This window comes from Nannospalax galili, unplaced genomic scaffold (assembly GCF_000622305.1).
Source record: "Nannospalax galili isolate Female #2095 unplaced genomic scaffold, S.galili_v1.0 scaffold589, whole genome shotgun sequence".
Lineage (NCBI taxonomy): Eukaryota > Metazoa > Chordata > Mammalia > Rodentia > Spalacidae > Nannospalax > Nannospalax galili.
This window is the reverse complement of record NW_008360324.1, coordinates 4,414,994-4,435,868: the sequence shown is the minus strand read 5'-3', so window position 1 is coordinate 4,435,868 and position 20,875 is coordinate 4,414,994. Positions and strand designations below refer to the sequence as shown.

Here is a 20,875-nt window from a genome sequence, read left to right as displayed (position 1 = left end):
AAAAAAAAAAGTTGTGCTGTAAAGTATTCCTTGAGAAATGTTTATAATTCTATGAGAATGTAAATAGTTTCACAGTAATTGTTTTCCAGTTAGAATATTCTAACTTAATTGCAGTGCAGTCTCTTTAATTTCTTGTTCATTAATTTTTAACTAACTTCATAAAAGAATAAGAATAAAAAAAATGTGATTTATTTTAGAAAAAGTTACCTGGACTGCTGAAAAGAATGTATATTCCACAGCTGTTGGATGAAATATGCTATAAACATTTATTAAATCTAAAAAAAAATGATAATTGCAACTAATTAAAATAAAAAATTGCTTTTTAAGATACTATTAAGAGAATGAAAAGAGGGGCTGGAGAGGTGGCTCAGCAGTTAGAGTACTGGCTGCTCTTGCAGAGGACAGGGGTTCAGTTCCTAGCACCCACACGGCAGCTAACAACCATCTTTAATTCCAGTTCCAGGGGATCTGACACCCTCTTCTGATCTCCACAGGCACTGTATGAATGTGATGCACTTACATACATGCAGGTAAAACATTCATACACATAAAATAAGTAAATCAAAAAAAATTTAAGAAAATGAAAAGATCAGCCATAGGAGAAAATATTTATAAAACATATAATTGATGGTAGACTTGCATCCAGAATACATAAATAACTTTCATAGCTCAATTATAAGCAAACATAAAAGAGATACACAGATAGGAAATTAGCATACAACAAAACGTTCAACATATCAGCCATCAGGGAAATGCAAGGCGTGCTTAGAATGAAGAGCCGCTGTGATGTCCATTAGAATGGCTGAGCAGCAAAGAAGTGGGGATGCTCTTCCTGGTAGTTTCTTAAGAAGCTAAATGCACATTATTTTAATCTACGAGCAGCAATCTCACTATTAAACATTTATGCAAAAGAAATAAAAACAAAATTTAGACAAAATCTCTGTATGAAAAGTAATTATCGTTGCCCAAATCTAGAAAAGCTGTAATATCCTCACCTAGTAGAGGGTACATAAAGAGAAACACCACACTGAGCAACGCGAAAAACAGAGCCTGAAACGTCTGGAGAGCAACAGGACCGAGTCCCCAAGCACTCTAGCAAACTGCACATGGTTTGATTCCATTTACATGACTTGCTGGGAAAAATCAAGATACAAGGATAGAAACCAGACAGGTGGACAGTGGGGTGTAAGAGGAATGGACTCTGAGTACAAAGGGAAAGGAGGAAATGCCGTCTCTCCACTGTGTGATGTGGTCATGACTGCCAAAATCCACCAATTGTATGCCATTAAGTCAGGTAGACTCACTTCATGTAATCCATCACTCAATAAACCTTGTTTCCAGGAGTTGAAAACAGGGTTTCTGCTGCTCATGGAAACACCTAGCAGAAGAAGCAACAGCAAAACCAGATTTCCTCAGGCAGTTCCATCTGAAAAGGCAGCAGTAGTTGAGACCGGGGCTTACCTAATGGAATCCATTATACACTCAATTACACACTCAATTTCCGAAACCACAGCAGCAAACAATGGCAATTTCTGTAGCAAGATTCTCTTTCCGCTTCCTTAAATCTGCAACTTTCAACTTTGTCTGTGATCTATATAGCATATATTTTATATGTGGCATCAATATGAACATCCATGTATACAAAGCTTCACACAGGACATACGCCTATGCTTTTCCCTAGTCTACTCTGCTGGATTCTGCTTTGTTGTTACCTTAAAAGCATTGGTTAGAAAGTAAACCATCTAGAGTTGTACACAGAAGACCAGAACAGTTTGGGAAAACATTAAATGAAGGATTAGAACATGTGGATAAGGGGTAATAAAATGATCATGAAAAGGTTTTAAGAACTGTTTTCTTGTATGTATGTGGAGGTGTGTGCATGCACAGGTGTGCACATGTGTGGATACCAGAGGACAATGTGGGTGCTGGGATCAAGCTCAGATCTTGACACTTTCACAGCAAGTACTTTACTAACTGTGCTATCTCCCCAGCCTGGTCTTAATTTAAATTATCTATCTGAGCTTCCCTCACCCCAGTATTTACTGAACAAGTCACGTGTGCCCATGTCAAGAGCTCTTGGCAGGGAGCTGGCTGGCTGCACAGAACAAAATAGCAAGAAAAGAATAAAAAAACAGACATATTTCTTACCCTTGAGGCAAGACTAGAAGAAGACCAACATTATATGAATAAACAATATTTTCAAATGTTTACAGCATGCTCCAACACATTCTGGAACTAGTTTTATTGAGCTGTCCTCAGAGATCTGTTCTCGTTTTCTTTAATGAGTGTCTGTCATTCTTCCAGTCATGCTAAGCAGAAAATACTTCAAAGAAATGAGACAAAATGCCTGCAATTGAAGCAGGACGATTTCCCTGAGTTCAAGGTCAGCCTGGGCTATATACCAAGTTTGAAGACAGCCAGGGCTACAAAGTGACACTTTTCCTCAGAAAAAAACGGAAGGAAGGAAAGAAGAGAGGGAGGAAAAGAATACGGTGTAAAAGCTTGGATTTTCACTAACGACCCTGGCCGTGGGTATGAGGAAGAGCCGCAGAAGATCAGTACCTGAGGGAGCTATTGTTGGGGTTTTTCAGGTCTTGATGAAGTTTTATCACCCATTCCTGATACTCCTGTTTTTGGATGGCTGTTGACTGTTTCAATTCATTTGACCATTTATTCTCCAAGTCCTAAAAGAGACAATGTGTCAAATGGCTAGTTTTTACAAAAATAAACAAGTAAAAGAAAATGCAATTATGGGCCTAAAGTCATTATATTTCACTCACTTGCTGGGATTCAAAATGCTGAGCAGCCAGTGAATTTACATCCTGATCTGTGAGTGATTTTCCCAATTCCTGCATCACTTTTTCCATTTCAATTCCCTGTCTAAAACATAAGTTGACAAATCAGATATATCCATCAGACTTTTAGAGGGATATGACCACTTCAAGGTCATTGAACAGAATGAAAATAAATTTATTTTATAATATGTCCAAAAATGAAAACTCCGATGTCTGGAAAACACTCTGAATCCTTGGAAATGGGGATGTAAACAGCAGTGATCATGTCATACAGAATCAACGGTGTCACTTATGCAGCCAGAATGTGATCTGAGCCTAACGCACAAACGAAAGCAGTCAAAATCCATGTGGTCATTCAATAACTGAGTCAATGTTCAACAGCCCCCATCGCATCCCATCCCATCTGCAGAGGTCCCCAGAGAATACTCTACAATCCCAGTGTAAGTAGATTTTCTATGTATTTGTATATGAACTGAACAGGGATCACCCTGAAAGCTAGTCTACACTATATCCAAATGCTGCCAAAGAGGTTGGAAGAGACAAACTGTTAAGTCATAAAATTATCTTTAAGGAGGACTATCAAACACAACCTGAAGATACAGTATTACCTTCTTCAGTTGGTCCAAAGAAAGAGTATACAGAAGTTAAGAATGGCTTCCCTACAGCTGATCAACAGTGTTAGAAACACAGACCACAGTTAATTATGGTGAAAACAGGCAGGGACCAAAAGGGTGACAGAGAGGCGTCTGCACGCTGGAAACATCCTGTTTCCTAACTGGGTGGTGGTGACAAGGGTGCACTTGCTCTGTGAAAATTTACTGAGCTATACTTCTATAACTTATTGCCTTTCCTGACTGTATTAATAAAGGTGTTCATTAAAATTTCAAATTAAAAATCATCTTCTAATACAAGGACACACAAAAAGTTTGTTCTAAAACATATTCTGAAGGGCTGGGGAAAGGGCTCAGTTGGTAAAGTGTTTGCCATGTGAGCATGAGGACGTAAGTTTGGAGCCCCACCATCTTACATAAAAGTTAGGCATGGGGATGCACATCTGTAACCTAGAGCTGAGGAGGTGAAGATAGGCAGATGCTTGGGGCTCGCTACCCAGCGAGCCTGGCCAAATAGATGGGTTCCAGGTTCAGTGAGAGACCCCGCCTCAAAAAATAAGGTGGACAGTAACTGAAGAAGACACTAGATATTGTCACACACACACGAACATGTACATACTTCACACATATATACAAGCACACACACAAATACATAAAATTTAAAACTGTATGTTGAATAGAAAAGAACAAAACAGATACAAACTAAGTTTTATTATCATTCTAGTTAAGTAAATTGCTCCTTAAAGTGACTTTACACTCAGCACGTAAAGTTTTACATACAAACATTCCAATAGCTTCTAGAATTAAATATTCAATACCATTTAGCTCCTACTTAGTTATATACAATGCAGATGATCCCATGAACTTTGCTTGGTTTTGGTTTTCTGAGATAGAGATTCACTATACATCCCTGGCTGGCTTTGAATTTGCAGCGATCCTCCAGCTCTGCCTCCTGAGTACTGGGATTCCAGGAGTGCACCACTACTCCAGGACATTAGCTTTTCAGTCACTATCACAGGTCAGGAGAAGATTATGCATGTAAGTGAGATTTTCATTTAGAAACAAAAAAAATGTCTGCTAAAAACTTTCAAATATAAACTTAGGTATAAAATTATATTAACAATTAAAGAGGAAGTTAATTTACATGTGTCTGTGAGAACATGTGCCCTCAGAAGCCAGAAGAGGGCACTGGATCCCCTGGAGCTGGAGTTCCATGCAGATGTGAGTCATCTAACATGCTGGGAACCAAACTCCAGTCCTCTGAAACAGCAGCAAGCACTCTTCACTGAACCATCTCTCTAGCCCCTATATTAATAATTTTACAAGTGTTCCCATAGTGGATAAAAAATATTATTGTCATTTTCTTCTAAGAAATTTTTCTTCTAAGAAAACAAGAAAAAAAGAAGGGAACAAATTAAATTTCAGGATCATTTACGGTACCCCAAATGTATGCAAAGCAGTTAATCATACAGTTGATTATACAAGATACTTCCATGACACATTCAAAGGAAATTTTATTATCTGTCAGATAAACTACTGACTGTAGAGATGTTCAGTATATCAGGAATGACAAATTTGCAACCTGAATGTTTTCTTAAATGGAAAAGATTACTATAACTGCATTAAGAATATTCTGAGAAAATGTTTTTTAAAGGAGTAAAATGGCATTAAAATGAAAAGAGAAATAAAAAGTGCTACTTCTCATGGACCGGATAAATGACTTAAGCGCCAAGACTGTGGATAAGTCTACAAAGACACAAGTGAGTTTCAACTAAGCTACACTGTTCCCCTTTGCAATAACAATTACCTTCCTGGAGGAAAACAGCTTATTTTTCTTTTTAAACTTAATAGTTTGGACATATGTAATCTACAAACCCAAATTTAAAACAGAAACATTCAAATATTATTTTCATGTTTAGAAAGTAAAATGAATGTCAGGCATGGTGGCATACGCCTTTAATCCCAGCACTCAGGAGGCAGAGGCAGGCGGATGGATCTCTGTGAGTTCAAGGCCAGCCTGGTCTACATAGTGAGTTCCAGGGCAGCTGGGGTTACAGGGAGACCCTGTCTCAAAAAGACCAAGAGGCTAGTGTGTGTCCTGGACCATGGGAGGAAGCTTATCACACAGGATGGAAATTTTCCTGACCATAGGTGCTTTTATACACATCTCAAAATTCTGAACTCAGGACTTGGCAAGTAGGAAAGAAAATAACTGGTGCAGGAAGACAGCGGCACAGGGGCCAGAGCAACAGTGCTGGTGGCAGCTCTCAGTGTGGCTCAGTGGCTATGGGGTAAATGGCCCGAGGTGGTTGACAGCAGGAGGACGACTAGGCTTGTGAGGAATGTTTTGTGCCCCTCAGACCCAGCTGTGTGCTCCCCAAGGGCCCAGATGGGGGTGCAGTGAAGTTGGGGACATTTTAAAGGGAAAATGACCTTCATGTTTCAATCAGACTTACAGAGGGGCTACAGTAAGATATCTCATCACTTGTTTTCCCTGACTATGAACCTGGAGCTGTGGTCTCTCCGGAGAGTTGGAGATGTGGTCTCCTCCTGTGAGCTGAAGCTGTGGTCCCTCCTACGAACCTGGAACTGGGGTCCACTCCCATGAGCCTGGAGTTGTGGCCTCCTCCTATGAACCCGGAGCTCTGATCCCTAACCATGAGCTACCATTCCTCTGGTGGTGGGCTGATGATGGAGCAGAGTGGAGGATGGAGGACTTCCTGATCTTAGGCAGCAGTTTCATCCTTCTCTGAGTGGCTGCATTCCCCACAGCCCCCTCCCTTGAGGTCCCAGGTTATGCATGGTAGTGGCTTTGCCTCTGTGTTGGGCTTATGCTGAAGACTGGGGAGGTCTCTGTCATTTGCAGATTCTGGTCTTGGGAGGGCTGATTCTCTAGACTGGACTTCCCACCTCCCTTGATGGCCAGCTGTGGTCTTGACTCTGCACGTGGTCCTGGGTACCCAGGCCTTGTCGTTGAATCTCTCCTATTCCCAGGCACCAAAAGGTTTTCCATCATTTTTCTATTGCTCTCCTACAGCCCCAGTGTGCCTTCACCTGTGCCCTACAGAAAATGTAAAGCACCTAATTCACTTCTAGAGAGTAAAATCAGTCTGGGAAGTTAAAAATAGAAAAAAAATTATGTTTTTCAAAAAGAAAAAAAATATTTGGCTCAAAACCATGTCAAACAATAAAATAAAACATTCTTCTACTAAAAAAAAATCCATGATAGAAAAAAGTAAGGGTAATAGGGTCCATCAGTAAGGTAATTAGTAAGGGTAAATAATTAGTTAATTCAGCCTCTCTAAAAGTAAAGAGTCATGTAGAATAGGAATCTTCTCAAAGAATCAGCAAATAAAAAAACAGATCAGATTAAGAATCTTCTTTTGATTTAGAAAAAGAAAAGTAGACAGCCAGACGGAGTTCTCAGGCGGGTAAGCAGGCAGGAGCTTAGGGTAGTTCCTTAGCTGACTTAAAGTATTATTAAAAGAAGCACGGAGAACGAAGAAGGGAATTTAGCAGTACACAGTTAACCCATGTGATACATGGGAGATTGGTTCTAGGTATAGTATCTGTATATAACCTATGCATACCCTCCAGGATATTTTGAAGTATCTCTAGACTCCTTATAATACCTAATGCAATGCAAATAATTGTTATACCATATTATTTAGGTTTAGGAATAACTAAAAGATTAAATAGACAACACATGTTCAATCTAGGCACAACAGTTTACAGAACTATGAGGAAGCAGTCTTAAAGGTCACGTTTTAAAATACGAGTGTTAGCAGATTTGTCCTCCCCCTGAAAAACCCATTAAAGCACTATTCGTAGACTGTTTTACATGGACTATACAGAATGATTTCAAATCTGATTAAAATTTTTTAGAACAATGCTAGCCTAGAGTTATTTTCTTCCTAACATGGGAAGCTCATAATATGAACTGAAAGACACGTGACCTTAGGGACCGGTAATGCAGAGGAGGTCCTGACTCGGGAGAGAGCAAGGGGGAGTGGCTAGTGTTTAGAAGTCATATTTATTGGTTAAAATTCCATTTGCCCTTGGATAAGTCACTGGATTTAAGTCAAGGGTTTCTCACCTGCAAGATGGAGGTGCTAACCATAGGGCTGTGGTAAAGATCAAAGGAGAAAGCTCATTCAGATTACTTTTCACAGTGTCTGAAGCAAAGTCAACCCTGGGCGGAGGTAATCTAGCCCTCTTCTGGAATAAATCCATAAGGCCACCAGGGAGGACTTTCCCAATTGGAAGTACATATTTAAATGTATAAGGAAATTTTGAACATTAAGGAAATTTGTTTTCATATTAGCCTTTCATTTTATAAACCTGCAAACAAGTGTCCTGCAGGCCATGAGTTAGTAACACAACATTTAACTGTAATAACTCAAGGGATGAGTCATACCTCTCTCGTAGCTTTTTCAGTTCCACATCTCGTTCACCAATTAGTTCAGAGATGCTGACGAAGTAATTGTGCTCCAGATTCAAGAGCGTCTCAGAGGCCGGGGAGTGGATGAGGTCATGGTACACGTCTGCGAAGTCTTCATCCCAGCTCGGCTCCTCAGGTCTCGCGTGCTCTAATGTGGTCTATGGGATGATGCAGACATTCTCGAGTCATTGCATAACACGTGTGTTCAATAAACTACTAGAAAGTATGACTACTTCTGCATCAGACAAGGACAGAGAGACTCTGCATTTCCACACATGTAGCTAATTGCAGGGCCATCACAATATGAAGAAGAATATGGGAAGATAGAAACTAAGTTATTATTATGAAGAGCTGAGGGGAAGGGATGAGGTACTACTGTGAAGTAAAGAACTGTAGTGCCCACAACAGTGAAAAAAGCCAGCATGCCATGACCCCATTTCTATACATAACACACACGTGTACACACAAAGGGATGAGCAACAAAAGCCAATGGTGTCTATGTCAAGACTTCAGCTATATCTGAATGCTATCCTATGATAAAATTAACTTTCATGTAGTAATCTATAATCATAAAACTTTTCATTATTAAAAATACACTCTAGAAAGGTTTATAGGTTACATATTTAGAAAAGGAGGTTGCCTATCTGGTCACCTGTGTACTGTGAGGCACCGTCAAAACCCAGTTCATGTATAGCCCTACCAACATGAGCTTGCTCATTCATTCATTCATCCATCCATCCATTCACTTATTTATTTATTTATTTATTTATTTATTTATTTATTTATTTATTTATTTTTATTTGATCTTCTTGAGACAGTGTCTCCCTGTAGCCCCTGCTGGCCTAGAACTCACTATGCAGACCAGGCTGGCCTCCATCTTACAAAGTGTGTGCTGCCAGGTGTGGTGGCGCACGCCTTTAATCCCAGCACTACACTGCACCTAAACCCAGCATTTGGGAGGCAGAGACTGGCAGATCTCTGTGAGTCTGAAGTCAGTCTGGTCTACAAAGTGTGTTCTAGAGCAGCTGGGGCTACAGGGAAAAAAAAAAAAAAAAAAAGAAAAAAAAGAAAAGAAAAGTGTGTGCCCAATGCCTGGCTATTTATTTTCTTTTTAAAAAACAGTATTATAGTTTCTCTTTAAAATATAAGAATGCCTTTAAGATATGAAAATATTATCAAAAATGATACAGGAACTGAGTAAAGACTGCTAAAAGAACAGCAGGAGTTGAGGCCCTCAGCATCAAGGACAGCCTCCTGCACACATCATGCACATCCAGGGTTCAGAAGTCTCCTGTCAAAGGTCAGGTAATTCGGTGGCAAGGGGGAAAAAAAAGATTTTGACATTTCTCCCATTATTGGTCTTTGCAGACATACATGGCAATGGTACCTAAACACTTCCCTTACCAATGTAAAAATTGGGCTGTAGCTGTGACTTAGAGTAACAATGTACTTCAAAACAAATGAACATGTATCTTGAACTCAGGCATTTCTCCTGTTCTCCTCCACTTATCCCTCAGGCAGGAGCCATGTGGGCAGCAGGAGCACCAGAGGACTAGCCGCAGCTGGATTAGATTTATTTCCTGGTGGCCTCTAAACCTCCAAGGTCATCTGAGAGCCGCTCTCCAGCTCCCGAGCTGCTCTAGGAATTATGTCCATCCTGGACAACCCAACTTCTGCTCAAAATCTGCTTCAGGCTCAGGCCAAAGCTATTCAGAAAGGGGCTAGCACAAGCTCATTAGGCTGTGATGGGCCAGTCTAAAACTGGGCACTTGGTTATCTACTAACCAGCATATCTAACTACAAGTGTAGTGTCAACTTTAAACAGCCTCACAGAAGCCTGTGAGTAGGAAAGCCACCTTCCCAAGGAGCACTGAACAGTCTTCCTTTGATCTGACTTGTACCATTCCCTCCAGAGAGATATCAGAAAGGGGGCTGTGCTGCCTGGGAGGAATGGACAGTGAGAAAGGGCCTGCAGAGAGAAAAAGTCTCAACTTGCCAACTGTGATTTCTCTGCCTCCACTCCGTCATCAAGCCTGGTGGCCTCTCTGAGGTTCAGATCATTTGGCATCACTTATCTTTCTTTATCATTGTTATCTAACAACCCACCTGTTATTAACCTGCATTCATTTTTAAAAATTTATTTTTATTTTATATGTACGAGTGTTATTCCTGCATGTATGTAAATGTACCTGTGTCGTGCAGCGCCCACGGAGGACAGATGAGGATGTCGGAGCCCCTGGAACTGGAGTTTCAAACACTTTTTAGCCACCATGTGGGTGCTGGGAACTGAACCCAGGTCCTCTGCAAGAGCAGTTAGTACTCTTAACTACTGAGCCATCTCTCCAGCCCTACCCTCATTGACTTACAATCTCAGCAAGTTCACAGCTCAGTTTTCTTCTTTGCCTCAAATCTTACTAACCTGAGTGGCTTGGATGCCCATGTGGAAATCCTCCAGTGCCCGGTCTTATTCCTCCTGAACTCTGTATCTGCATGAGTTCTCCAGTCTACCCTGGCCCCCCTTCTAGTGTCTGTTATCATTTGGATCCTGTGTTAAAGTCATGGTCCCCAGGATTGTATAACTGGGAGGTGCTGGAACCTTTAAGAGGTGGGGTACAATGAGAGGTTGTTAGGCTACCAGGAGTGTATTCTCCTGGAGTTAAGGAACCTCCATCTCATCGTCTTCTCTTTCATTTCCTGATCACAAGGTAAGCAGTTTTACTTCACTGTACACTCTCTCCACAAAGTGCTGCTTACCACAGGCTCAAAGCAATATGGCCAACCAGGTGTGGACTTCAATCTCTTAAAGTATGGATCAAGATAAACCTTTTCTCTTCATAACTTGATTATCTCAGGGATCTGTTATAGTAGAGGAAAGCTGACTAACACAGTATCCTTACTTTAAAATTCAAACATTCTAGTCTCTAATGATAAACTCCAACTCCAAATATAATTTCTCACTAGAATATTCCCAAGCAATTAGTTGCATTTTTTGTTGTTGTTGTTTTTTTGCCTTTTTTTTTCTTTTGAGACAAAGTCTTGCTACATTGTCCAGGCTGGCATTGAACTCCAGATCGTCCTGTCTCAACCTCACTAGTACTGGGCTCAGAGGCATGAAGCATCATGCCCAGTTACCCAGGTAATCAGGGCCTACACTTTGTAAACCGCCTGCTTCATTAGCCATCAGCACCCTCCTCGTTTCCATTCCCCTTCCATGTAGCTCGCATTCCAATGTCCAGCACTCAACCACTATCTTGTTAATGTCCTCAAATACTTTGACTAACACCCTCTCTTACCCAGCTAACAAAATCTCTGATATTACTTTTTTCTGTATGCCTGCAGTCAGGCTGTACAGAGCTTGAGCAGGGAAATTTCTCTCCGTGAACTGAATGTATCAGTCAATGATGACTGAAAACACACATTTCCTGGTCACCTCTCTTATTATCTTAGCAAAACAAGTGGCCTAGCTTGCCTAGCTGACAGGTAAGTGTGAAGGAATCAGAAGATACAGCCTTAACACCCTGCCACCAAGTCAGTAACATTTCTGGAATCTATATTCAGCTTCGTCCTCCCTTGACTACAGTGAAGAAGTTCTCTTTTCAGTTCAGGGTGATTGTCCACTTGGGTTCTGAACTCCACCCCATCTAGGCTCCAACCCTACCATCTCAGCAACAGAATCAACAAGACACCGACTCTCTTCCCATGTGGCAAGTGCCTTTTGCTGCTCCTCGACGTAGTCAGTTTTCTGGAGTTCCCTGTGGCCACTCTTCCTCCCGCCACACCCCAACATTCTTAAAGTCACTGCAGTTTAGCTTTTGCTACCACCAACCCACTGAAACAATGTTATGATTGACAAGAGTCCCTGACAAGTTTATGGCTGTCACTGAGTCTTCTGGTATCCTATGTTCAGTGGCATCTTGGCTTGCTATCATAGCTTAATTAGTGGCAGCCTTTCTTCATAAATAATTTTTACTTGGCATCTTAGACTTTATGAAACAGGGAAATAATGTGAAAAGCAAAAGGTGATACTATAAAACAATGAAAAGTGAAAAGACAGAGGCAAACCAAAGCCAAAAATGGACATCTACTGCTGGTTTAGGATGGTGAAATAAACTTATCCAAGACATGCAGTTCAACTGGAACTTCAGATAAAGAAAAAATAATTTAGTATAAATATGCTATAAGAAATATATGGGATAAACTTACACTAAAAAATTACTCATTTATTTGAAATTCTAAATGTCCTGAGTATCTGCATTTTAAATGACTAAATCTGGTGAGCTCCATGCTAGAAAGATACACAAAAATAGCTTCTTGTGTCCATAGGTACCATTTCAAAGGCAGTCCATAAAAAATACTTTGTCTTGGGCCACTGAGATGGCTCACTGGGTAAAAAAAAAATGCTTGCCACCAAGCCTGACATCCTGAGTATGATCTCTGGACCCACATGGTAAAGGAAAGAACCGACTCCTATACATTGTCCTGTGACCTCCACAAGAGCTGGAGGGGGGAAGGGCCATGAGAGCATTAACACACACACAACACACACAAGAAATATATAAAAATATAACAAAACACTTCATCTTATGCCTGCATGCTGACAGAGGAAGGGTGCACAGAAGCAAGAAAACAAATTATATATAACTGATATATAAGGAAAAATGGATACTGTAGGTTTAGTATTGCCTTAGCAATCAAAAAATCCTCACAATGCCTGGACTATCCTTGAAACACACTCTGACTATGGTCTTACCTCAGCATAAGCTTTGGCCCACATACTCGCCAGCTGATGCAGATCTACTTCGCCTGATTTTACAGCATCCAAGGATGCTTCAGCCTCTCTGTCCTGGTCACTGAGGGACTCTTCTTCTATGAATTGGCTCAGAGCTTCTTTTAAGTCTATAGGAGAAACAGCAAATGCCCTCTTCAGCAAGAAGGTACATAGTACGAACATTTTACCTGATGAAGAATTCCAATGGGAAGTTTGGGGTTTTTTGGGAGGAGGGAAGGGATTGGTCTTTGTTTTTCTGAGACAGGGTCTCCCTGCAGAACCCAGCTGGCCTGACACTCACTATGTAGACCAGGCTGACCTCAAACTCAGGGAGCTCCACCGGCCTCTGCCTTCCAAGCACTGGGATGAAAGCTGTGTGCAGCCATGCCCAACTACAATGTGAAGTATGGTTTATCAAGCTAATATCCTTAAAAGAATGTTCAATCAAAATAAACCCATCTAAGAAGACTGGATTTTTTACTGAAGGCGTTATATGGAGGAAAATCGAAATGCTTCTCTTCCATGTAGAACTTTGATTCAGGTTAAGCAATGGTCTGTGGTAAACCTGTCAGTACAGTTTGAATTAAGCACACAGGGAAAACCTACAGATGTTGAGACGGAAAGATACTACATTCAGGTGAAAGTTTCCTCAGAACTTTAAAGGGCGTACTGTTATACCTTTTGAATTTGAAAGTTAAATTGAATGATGCTCATATTAAAGTTGGTTCAATTTAGATCAGCTACAATTTGATTTTCAAGATGGGCATAATGGGAGCTGCTGGGGCAGGAGTCAGGATCCCTGCCTCTGGCCTTGGCTCTGTCTCTTGTCTGCCCCCTTGGCCAGGGGTCCATAGTCTGGAGTGTGTGTCAGAATTCACTAAGGCCTTGCTGAAAGTGCCTGCTGCGGTGCCACCCTCAGAGCCTCTCAGCAGGAATGGCGCTGGGCCCAAGAATGTGTCTGTAGGTAAAGCCGAGGCTGGTAATATGAGTTTGGTCCCTGGGACACATACAGTGGAAGAAGAGAACTGCCTCTCCCAAATGTCGTCCTCTGATTTCCACATATGAGCTATGGCAAGCACATGCTTACTCAAGCATGCACACACACAATAAATACCAATGTAATGTTTAAAAATTACGAACACTGAATTCACATGTCTAGGAGTTCCTGGTGATGCTGTGCTCTAGGGAGGGGCTGCATTTGAGAAGCAAGGCGGAGGTAAGCAGCATCCCGTGTGTCCCAGCTCCCTGCTGTCTGCTGTGACAGAGGAGAAGATCTCTAGGTCCCTGAACTCACTCTAAGACCCAACACCTTCTCTAGTTGACAGTGTCCCCAGTTTGCTAAAAAGAACACAGCCCTTTCAAATAACTTAAAACAGGCCACCTTAGGGACTAATTTGGTGGGGCAGAGATTATTCGAAGGTAAGTACTCCTGTTCATGGCCTCACAAACTGATGACCTGATTGTTAAAAGAGAAACCAGTTCAGCAATGCAATTCTACTGCACTAGTGATTGCCTCAGGAACTCACAAGCTCAATGAGATTAGGCATTCTCATCCAGACCTTGGAATTTTTTGTTATATCGTTTAAATTTGATATTAAATTACTTATTAACAACTACAAGGGTTCTAGGGGGGAAACCACCGAACTTTAAAAAGTTCTGAGGACCAGTTTTTATTTTTGGAAGCTGCTGTATGAGAACAGAAAACTGTATACAGTAAAGTACTGCAGCTTGTGCCGCAGCCATCTTGAAACTGAGCCGCGGTGCTTCGGGGCACTCACTGGCACCGCACACACGGCGGCACATGCGCTGTGTTCGGAACCAAGGCTGCGATAAAGCTGTGTGCTGCAACACCCCTAACACTTCCAGAAGCCCCTTGGACTCTTTATGCACCTGACTTTCAGTTCACTCTCAGTCTCTATGTGTTCAGAAACCTTTACTGTTGCCAAGTGTTTTATGACCCTCACTTCGGCTATGGAATCCCACAGGACACGATCCAGTTTAAGAATCTGTTCCAATGCGAAGCTGTAACTATAGGACAGCAAAGCTCTGCTGAGCAGCGGACAGTCATCCTCACCATTTTCGATAAAGCATGGCAGACTGTGCAGCAGCATCAGGCGCCCGTGCAAATGACTCGCATTCTCGGGAACAGGAAAGCCGAGGGGCACTCTCAGTTCAAAGCACTCACTTCCTGCTTGGAATCTGTACACAAATTCTCTTTCTTTGCTGCAGATTCTTTCTTGGCTCTTATTCATGTTCTTCATCAGGATTTCTACATAATGAAGAAAAAAAGCAACGAGTTATAAGTCCATAAAAACTGTCATGTTTCACAATGGCTGTGCCACCTTTGAAATATACTCCATCACCCAAAGAGTTTATTTGTGCGATTCTGAACCAACTATTTAGTCTTCATTTTATTTTATTTTATTTTGGCTTATGTGAGACAGGGTCTCACTGTGTAACCCAGGCTGACCTGAAACTCACTACATAGCCTAGGTTGGCTTCAAACTCCTTTAATCCTCTTCCCTTGGCACCCCAAGTACTGGGAATATAGACATGAGCCACCACGACCAGTCCACTCTAGTTGCTAAAGTGATTAATACTGCATGTTCACTTTCGTAAGGAACATGAAATACTTCTTCCTCTTTTTCTAAACCAAAATACTGCTTATTTTTAACTTAATTTCAGGAAAAATTTATGCTCATAAAGTACTTTGTCTTGGGGCTGGAGAGATAGCTCAGCGGTTAAAAGCACTGGCTGCTCTTGTACAGGACCTGAGTTCAGTTCCCAGCACCCACATGACAACTCACAGCCATCCATAACTCCAGTTCTGGGGATATGACACTCTCTTTTGGCCTCCACAGGCACTGCACGACATGAGTGCACTATATGCAGGCAAAAACTCATACACAGAAAAATAAAAATAAATTTAAAAAGTTTGCAAAGTACTTTGTCTTCCTAGATAAGGTTCTCAATACAAGGGCAGGGACAGAAGCACATAGGATTCTTAGGAAGAGATACACGGAGACAGAAGCGCATGAAACTGGTGTGAACAGCCAAAGAAACACAACAGGGACCCAGTGGTATCCTCAGGATTTTAGATGTTGTGGTCCTGAGATGTGATGGGAAGGGGTAAAAGTGTCAGAAAGATCTCCACAAAAGAAGCACATGCACAGAGAAACAGAACGTGCAGGATGCTCCTACAAGGCAAATGGACACTATTCAGAGAGGAAAATGTAGTAGAGAGAGCCATTAAAGACATTCAGCAGCCTCCCAACTGGACTCCCTGATGCTAGAACTTCCCCCATCAAGTCAGTTCTTACAGCATTTTCTACACTCAAATAATAATAACCTTTCTTTTAAAAAGGATATATACCCCAGAGGATCCCAAACAATACAGGCTCTTGCCTTTGCTCTTGGTTGCCCACCAAAATTAGATGATGAGACGCTACTGCTAAAGACTTCATGTACCTTAGTTGCCTGACATAGAGAAATCAGGCTCCAACTGAGCTGGAAGCTTCCTCTCTGCTGGCTAGCTTTCACAGTCCTGGAAGAGGCTATGCAGGTTGCTGGGGGTGAAATAGCATCAGCAGTCTTACGCAGCTGAGAACCCTCGGAAATGTGATATCAACTTGCCAGGCAAGATGTGCTCACGTTGCAATAGTGGCACTACTACTGTGGGGGTAACAGACTGTTCTCTAATTGGATCTGAGGCCCACTCCACAGGAGGGAACCCATGCCTGAAAACCTGATCAAAAACCCATGGCAGGGGAGAGGATAGGCCCTGGGGGGCTGAATACCATTGCTTAGCAAAGTTGACATAGTGTCAATCTAAGTATTATGTATATCCATAGACAAACACTACACTCAGCCTTAATCAGAGAAGCTTTTCTTTCCAGTGAACAGTGGTAAATGCAGAGACTTGGGGTTGGCCAAGGTGCTGAGAATAAGTGATATTGGAGTGCTCATCCCGAAACCAGACATTTACATTATTCCCTTGAAGGTTTGGGGAACACTGCAAAAAAGGGAGAAAACAAAATGTAAGAGCCAGAAGACAGAGAGGACTGCAAAATGCCATGTTCTGTATGACACAGCTACTACAATCATGAACTCACAGCAGCTGCAGACGATCTGTACTGGGTCTGCACAAGAATGGACCCAGCCAAGCAGGGATAGAGGGACCCCTCACTTATAAATGATTTCATATGGATAGACTGGGGAAAATGGGAATCACTGCCTTCACTGAGTACTAACTGAGCCCCACCAGGCTCCAATGGATAGTTGTAATCCAGTGCTCACATTTGGCCTGGTTAAACTAAGTGGGTCAAAAAACAAAACCAAAAGCTGCTGGGCATGGTGTCGCACGCCTTTAATCCTAGCACTCTGGAGGCAGAGGCAGGCAGATCTCCGAGATTGAGGCCAGCTTGGTCTACATACTGAGTTCCAGTCCAGCTGAGACTACAAGACCCTGTCTCAAAAACCAAAAACCAAACCAAACCAAACCAAAAAAGGTCCTGAATCTGGGAAAGGGACTGGTAGAGATGGGGAGGAGCTGACAGGAATGGGAGAGGTGGGGAGAGCACAGTCAGAATACATGATATACAGATATGAACCTTCAAATAACAAAGCTGATCAATAAAAAGGATATGCAGATCTTCCTGTCATTCACTTGTTTAACAAGTCAGTCCACTGCTCTCAGGTCAATGGAACTTAGTCCAGTTCGCACCTCCAGATCCATCTCTCCAGATCCCTCCACATCAACATACTAATTCACAAATGTGACTTTCCAAATATTCTGAACTTCTGTCAGTACTAAACTCTTCCACTCTGTGGCTAAGCCCCAGGAAGCCTGCTCTGATTCTCTAAGACTGTATCAGGTCTCTGCTATGGGCTCTGACACGTCAGCCTGTAGGGCTCTGTACCATGGCACCTCCCATGTTCTACCTCTGATTCTCACTGGAACGCTTTCTGTCAGGTGGGAGAAACTCTGTCTTGGACTTCCTGTACTATGCAGGATCTTGGAATCTAACGACAGGAGCTAACAAGCACTGTTGAGCTCTGTGGTTTAATTTCATGGTGCACATCTGAAAGAAAAACTTGATGGCAAGTAAGTGTCCATATTGTGCTTTGGAAAGAGGCTACCTTCCTGAAAACAGGACAGTGATCATCGGGACTGGGAAGGATGCTGGGGGTTTGCATGGGTAATGGAAGGAAAGACAGATATTATCAATACATGGGACACACATGAGGAGAGTATCACAGTGAATCTATTAACATGTACAATTAATATGTGTTCATCAAAAATTGAGTCCTATGAAGTAGAAAAGTAGCTCAAAAACAGTTTTTGGAGGGAGGAGACTGAGAACTCGAATTATCCAGACTATAGTTACAATTCTACATGTAGGCTATACACAAAAGTTTAGTCTGTTTCACCCTAATGCAAGGAGATATGGTACATATTACAGAGCTGGCTAATTACTATCCATTAAATGTAAATAGGTGGAAATTTGAACAATTTTATAAAATTGGCAATAAGTGCCAAAACTTCAGAAAAGCCTGCTTGGGTGCAGAAATTCTCCTACATACACATATATCCAAATACACAAGCACATGCTCACTGAGACATCCAGAGCAATGTAAATAGAATTTTTAGTCACACTAGCCCCAAATTAGAAAAGAACCAAAATCCTTATCAATAGAATAGTAAGTTTAGTTTATTCATTTAGCAAAATACTACATAGCAATGAAAAAGAACTAATCACTAATAAACATAAAAATATGAATGAATCTCATGCATCAAGTAAAAGGAGGTGCATGTTAAAGAGCACGTGCTTTAACATTTCTACTTCCGTGAAGACCCTAAACTGGAAACATTAGCTGATGGTGACAGAAGTTAGCACAGGACTCACCACTTGGTTATGGATTATTGTGAACATGTTTGAGAGCTTCATGGGATGCTGGAAAACATTGTTATCAGTTTGGTGGTAAATTCACCAAGCTTTCTACATGATATATGTTCCTTTCACTGGATGTATTCCTAATTTTTGAGAAAAAATAGACAGTGAGAGGGAAGGGCAAGAAAAGAGGGTGTGGGGAGGTGGGAGGGGGACAAGGGACAGGTGGGGAAGGAGGGAGTCATTAAAAACATAGTTTTTTTTGCATTTGGGCACTGTCTACAAATAAAGATGAGGCAACACTTGAGAATACATTTTTCAAAAAGAGCTAAAATACAAAAGTTATAAAAAATGTGATTCTGCTAAGTGCAAAGCACATGCACTGCAAGTAAAGGTCCCAGTGGAAAGCTTTCAGGAGGTGTATACTGAGTACCAGCTAGTGGGGCATCCAGAGCTTCAAGCCTGAACAGTGAAAGATCCACAGACAGAAAGGGGACAGGACAGCCTGCTGTGTGTGGCAGCTCTACCTCTGGTCTGGATCGTATTAAACAGTTGAACCAGGTTCAGTCCTCTAGGGCATCAGCCATCCTCTTACCTCCACATTTTAGGTTCCCTTCACTTGAAACTTCCCACTGTCTCCTTCCAAAACTTTTTATCATGGCATACAAGGCCCTTTATCATTGAATTCCTGTGAGTATCCTCAGGCCAAGTCTGGATCTTATCTATAACTGGATCAAAGCCCCTAACATGATTAATACACACATGTGCTGAAAGAGGGAGGCAGAGAAATAACAATAGGTCTTTGATTGTCATTCAAATGATTGAAACCTTTCTCTACCTCACCACTGACTCACCACCTGAACAAATGGCATCTCTGGAGATAGTGCCATTAACCCGAAGGCCTGAGGATCAAAAGGATCAACCAAAACCTAAACACTCCTGGGTGTGGTGGCTCACACCAGAAATCCCAGCACTCTGGAGGCTGAGGCTGGAGGATCACAGAGAGTTCCAGGCCAGTCTGGGCTCCATGGTGAGGGTGAGTCCAGTCAGGGTTACTGGGTGGAGCCTCTGTCTCAAAAGAAAAGGAGAGAGATGGCTCAGTGGTTAAGAGCCCTGGCTGCTCTTGCAGAGGACCCAGGTTCAATTCCCAGCACCCACATAGTGGTTAACAACCCTCTGCTACTCCAGTTCCAGGGGATCCAAGGCCCTCTTCTGACCTCCGTGGGCATTGCGCACATGGGGTCAGAATGTCACGTAGGCAATACACTCATACATACAAAAGAAAATGGATCAAAAGAAAATGATCGATAAATGAGTAGTGATAAAATAGCATCAGGATAAAAACCCCAGGCTACATAAAATCCGAGGGAGCACAGAACCATTTAGTGGGGAACTTAAAGATAGAGAAATGGAAATTCATATGGTCTGATCTAGTCCAGGATTAATAGTTTCCATAAACAAAACATCAGCAATGGTTTCCAAAGGTTCAGCATTTAGCCTGTTTCCCAGCATATTGATACTTTAAAGCCATTTACCTCCACTCTTTTTTGGTGTGTGTGTGTGTGTGTGTGTGTGTGTGTGTTGAGACAGGGTCTCCCTGTAGCACTGGCTGTCCCAGAACTCGCAAAGCAGACCAGGCTGGCCTCCATCTCACAGAGATCCGCCTGCCTCTGCCTCCAGAGCGCTAGGATTAGAGGCGTGCACCACCCCGCCCGGGATCTTCAGGGTCTTTCGTTGTAGTTTTGAGACAGGGACTCTCTATGTAGCCCAGGCTGGCCTCAGATACGCGATCCTCCTGCCTCGGCTTACTGACTGACGGCCTCAGTTTCCGCCGCTGTAAACAGGCTCCGGTGTGCGCTGGGCTGGAGCAGTGGGGAGGGCCGGGCTCAGCCGGGCCGCCAAGCTCAGGCAGACTGCTCAGCCCCCTCGCGGGGGGCTTCCGCACCGACTGGGCCTACCAGCGCTGGGTTTGGCTCACCTCGCTTTCTTAGGAAGCTGTCTTACACTCGGAGCTGTCAAAGGAGAGCCGCTTAGGCACCGTCAGCTGACTTCCCGCTTTGTTTATACAGTCAGAAGATACGCCACGGCAGATTCGCCACTATCTTTTCCGCTTTCCTCAAGTTCCACAGAAAACTCATAGGCCAAGTGCCCCTTTATCCCTGTCCACTTCCATTCAATCATTTGAAAATGCGATATGGATCATTACGATTGTTATTCTATATTTCAGAGTCGCTACCAAAGTCGCTGTTGTGACGAAAGTGCCGATGGTAAAGCACGAACTGGATTCTGGCCGACCGGATCTGGAACACATCCCTGAGACGAGGGGCGGAAACCCAGGCGCGCTCTTCTCAGGGCGCATGCGCAGTCGG

General features: G+C 42.4%; 1 protein-coding gene across 3 annotated transcripts in view; it reads right to left on the bottom strand.

Moving 5' to 3' along the window:
* The window catches only part of CUNH12orf4 (chromosome unknown C12orf4 homolog), a 53,857-nt gene extending 33,052 nt beyond the window's left edge, over positions 1–20,805 (bottom strand). Inside the window, exons 1-6 of one of the 3 annotated variants that reach the window (XM_029559814.1) lie at positions 20,485–20,805; positions 14,690–14,884; positions 12,598–12,743; positions 7,824–8,005; positions 2,781–2,880; positions 2,563–2,684 (exon numbers count right to left, since the gene is read on the bottom strand). In XM_029559814.1, coding sequence (XP_029415674.1) covers positions 2,563–2,684; positions 2,781–2,880; positions 7,824–8,005; positions 12,598–12,743; positions 14,690–14,876 — 737 coding nt within the window. In that variant the 5' untranslated portion in view covers positions 14,877–14,884; positions 20,485–20,805. The remainder of the gene's footprint in view (positions 1–2,562; positions 2,685–2,780; positions 2,881–7,823; positions 8,006–12,597; positions 12,744–14,689; positions 14,885–20,484) is intronic. The other 2 variants (XM_029559815.1, XM_008825457.3) reach the window with 2 other exon arrangements.
* Between the last annotated feature and the right edge of the window lie 70 nt (positions 20,806–20,875).